This window comes from Rattus norvegicus, chromosome 1 (genome assembly GCF_036323735.1).
Source record: "Rattus norvegicus strain BN/NHsdMcwi chromosome 1, GRCr8, whole genome shotgun sequence".
Classification (NCBI taxonomy): domain Eukaryota; kingdom Metazoa; phylum Chordata; class Mammalia; order Rodentia; family Muridae; genus Rattus; species Rattus norvegicus.
Genome location: NC_086019.1, coordinates 131,641,163 through 131,644,710, shown reverse-complemented (window position 1 = coordinate 131,644,710; position 3,548 = coordinate 131,641,163). Strand labels below are relative to the sequence as shown.

The window sequence follows — 3,548 nt, the reverse complement described above, 5'->3', positions numbered from 1 at the left end:
GCTGGGTTTCTCACTGGCCTTTGGCTTCCAAATTAGGCTGTGTGAGCCAGCCAGCAAGTGTGAGGTCTACCTGTGTCTACCTCCTCAGCACTGGATTAGTAAACGAAGGCCACCACATCCAGATTTTACATGGGTTCTGAGATTATATTTGCACAGCCAACTCTACCGAGTCAACCCTTGAAACCCAGAAGCCTCGTTTTTAAAGATCTTTTCAAAAGATCTGATTTTTTTGTTCCAGTTTCCTTTCTAGCCACTTTTTAAAATAATTTTTATTCACTTTACATTCCGATTGCAGCCCCTCCCTCCTCTCAGATCACAACCATTTTTAAGTTGATCTGAGGCCCTCAAAGTCTATAATGTCAATGTAAATAAATAAATAGATAAATAAATAAATAAAACCAGAAAAAATAAAACCCCAACAGCAATTAGTTGGTAAGGCAAACCAGAGCTGGCATCCTTTCATTCAAGGAAAGAAACAACACAGCCTTGTAATGAGGTTGTGCAGGTCTCAATTGGATGACCAACATGTACTAAGTTGTATCTATATATCCAGGTGTGGAACTAGCTAGAATTTGTACACTCAACACTATTCCACCATAACACATGCTATCTTCTTATGACTAACTACTAATGTATTTCTTCATGTCTCCTAGGCATTCTAAAGAAAGTAGGAAAAATCCCAGCAAAGCAAAAACCGAAGCAAACAAGATTAGACCCAAAGAACAGAACTATCATAAGGTTATCTCTAGAAAGGTGTGTGGCATTTATGGACCATGATAAATGGCTGGCAGCCTCCCAGACTTCATTCAGGGCCACAGGAGGCCAGTGATGGTGTAATAACTAGTCTCCAACAATAACCTGCATCTGGACCAGATACATGAGGAAGAGCTTGCACACACAGGGCTATAGGGTGGGGTTCACTATGACAAGCTGCAGGTGGTTACACTGTGTAACACGGCAGGGCTTTATGAGATGAGCAGGACACTTCATGTGGTCTAAAAGTTGGAACAGAGATCAGGTGGGGTGCCAGCAACTTGTATGGGGCAGGCCCTGAGGAAGAGAGCTGTGCGAGCAGGGCAGATGAGTTCTGTGTACTAATGATGTTCTTTGCAAGTCTTTCAGAGGGTGAAGTAGTTCTTGGAAACAGGCTTCTTACTCTTGGAGCAGGCTATTTCTCTTGGAAGACTTTACACACCTCTTATACCGTTGGGTCATGATGATCCGGGACAGACAACAGGACAACCTTATGCCAATCAACTGGGAAAATGTGGTTGTAAACAGCATTCCAATGATGACTGCCATGTTTGCCTCAAAGAAACCTATCATCAGATCATAGCAACCTCTCTTGTTAACTTTGGTGGCAGCTGTGGTCAGATTGTGTAGATCCGGGGGATTACAGTCAGTTTCATCCTTGCAGCAACTCTGGGGGATACCATGATTCAGGAAGTAGGGGTTGTCGTTCCAGTCTTTGTAGTTCTTCACACCACAGCACATCAGACCATACTGCACCTGGTCCACTGCCTGACTCTTCTTATCATTGCCGTTATAGTTCTGTATAGCATTGGTATAAATCTTCAGGAATCTGTCCTTGATCTCACGATGAAGCAGAAGCCCTGAGATGCTAGCAACAAGCTCAATCAGGAACACCAGTGACAGAAACAGAGAATACAACTTCAGCATCCATGGGCTACCTCTGCATGAAGCAAAGCATCCGAATAAACCGAAAATGATAATCATGGTACCAATTCCAATGAGCACAAAGGGAATGTCTGCAATATTCTTGGCAAGAAGAGAGAGATACGTGCCCAGAGTAAGCTTTCCCCAGACTCCAAAAGCCAACAAGATAACCCCAGTGCTCCAAAATGCAAAGGAGTAGATGAGGAGGAAGATTTTGAGACATGATGCCACAAATTTGGTCTCCATTCTCCTCAGTGCCACAATACTGCTCCCAGAGAGAGAAAAAGCAGGGTTTCCAAGGTGACTCCTCCTATAAAATCCTTCCTGTAGGCTTGCTTAATACTCCTGAGACTACAGTCACTGACCTCTGCTAGTCTGGTTGGCAAAGAAAGACTCCAGGGAATGAGGTCCTTGCTTCCTGCGTTTGGAGGACTGCCTTGTGGTAGATAGGCTTCCTTCTGGGAGGTGTAGTGGAAGGCTGGGTCCCCTGACTTCTTCTCCATTCGCCTTTATTCCTCTAGCATATGGTCAAGAACTCATTCCCTCTTTCCTGTCACTGTCCCTCATTAGCACTGCTCATTAGCATTTCCCCTTCATTGCTGTAACTGTTCTTCCCATAAACCCTAGCCCACCTGCAGTATGAGGGATAGCATTGATGTCCCTTTTCCCCAAAAGGATATGGATGGTAGCCCTTCTCATTGTCCCACCCTGACATGTCACAGGTTGTCAAGCCGTGGCCCTCTTGCAGCTGGCTATGTATTTACATTATGACCCAGGGTCCTGCTCATAATGAGGAGCCCTGTGACCACCCCACACAGGTACTGGCAGAAACAAAGCAACTAAGAGGAAAAGCAGGGCTTTGGAAGGCAAGCAAACACCTAAGCTCCTTGTCCCAGTTTTGATTCTTACAGATTGAAGACAGTTGAAAGTTTTTGTTATCTCTCCTTTAGAGGCGGACTTAAATTAGATTGTGACAAACGTGACAATTTGGAACTCATGAAGACAGGTCATAAAAGGTCTTGTAGATTCTCGAAACTTCTAACCTGGGGAGGCCGGCTCCATTAAGAAATCCATTTACCCTGGACTTCCATACTGACAGGAAGCACAAGCTAGAGGGAGGAGGAAGTCTGAGCAGGTGCAGATGCAAAAAACTGAACTTTGACATCCCATGACCCCCCCCAAAAAATGTGCTTTCAAGAAAATCAGTGGGATCCTAAACAGCCAGCACCAGGCTACAGGACAAATGATCTCAGTAATCTCCAGGCATTTGAACCAACCATGCTAGGACCCAGTCACGGTGGCACAGAGATTAACTAAATTTCTGACCCATAACCTCCTGAGCTGAAAGAACAACAGGTGTTATCCCCAGCTAACAAATGCAAATTTGGGGTGCTATGAGTAGGTAGGCAAAGGAACACTGGGAAAATCCCCATCCCTTTTTTTTTTTAGAACATTCATTTCTTCAAATACAAATGGACAGTGGATTGTAGCTTTGTTAGACTTGTAACTTATTTCAGATGGCCCTCAGAAAAACCTTAGCACAGGACAGGTAGGGACCTAAAATACAAAAAGACATATTCTAGGAAGTGACATGTTGCACTCCTAATCAAGAACTGCTGAAGGTAGCTGGTAAGGCTTCTTATGCTCTTAGGAAGAATTCTGAAACTAAGAGAGTTACTCATAACTGTCTGTTAAACTCCTGAGCACAAGCCCATGTGAGGCTCAGCAGAAATGTTCTTGTTGAACCTGAGAGTGGGATTGACTGTTTGACTCGCTCAGTGGTGATAGCCATGGTAAGCATTAGAGGGTAAGAGCACACCCAGAAACTGGCATCATCCTCAGCTTTGAACCCCACACTACTGGAGATTATG

General features: G+C 44.4%; 1 protein-coding gene and 1 pseudogene across 2 annotated transcripts; one reads left to right on the top strand and one right to left on the bottom strand.

Annotated features, from left to right (window-relative positions):
- Positions 1-739: 739 nt before the first annotated feature.
- LOC102551255 (tetraspanin-7-like) lies at positions 740-3,159 on the bottom strand. Its single transcript, XM_039101018.2, has one exon. The coding sequence runs from the start codon at positions 1,921-1,923 to the stop codon at positions 1,153-1,155; it is 771 nt and encodes a 256-aa protein (XP_038956946.1). The 5' UTR covers positions 1,924-3,159; the 3' UTR covers positions 740-1,152.
- On the top strand, positions 1,032-1,806 carry LOC682259 (similar to Tetraspanin-7 (Tspan-7) (Transmembrane 4 superfamily member 2) (Cell surface glycoprotein A15) (T-cell acute lymphoblastic leukemia-associated antigen 1) (TALLA-1) (Membrane component, X chromosome, surface marker 1) (CD231 antigen)...; annotated as a pseudogene). Its single transcript, NR_028365.2, has one exon. The product of NR_028365.2 is annotated as a similar to Tetraspanin-7 (Tspan-7) (Transmembrane 4 superfamily member 2) (Cell surface glycoprotein A15) (T-cell acute lymphoblastic leukemia-associated antigen 1) (TALLA-1) (Membrane component, X chromosome, surface marker 1) (CD231 antigen)... (transcript).
- Positions 3,160-3,548: the final 389 nt, after the last annotated feature.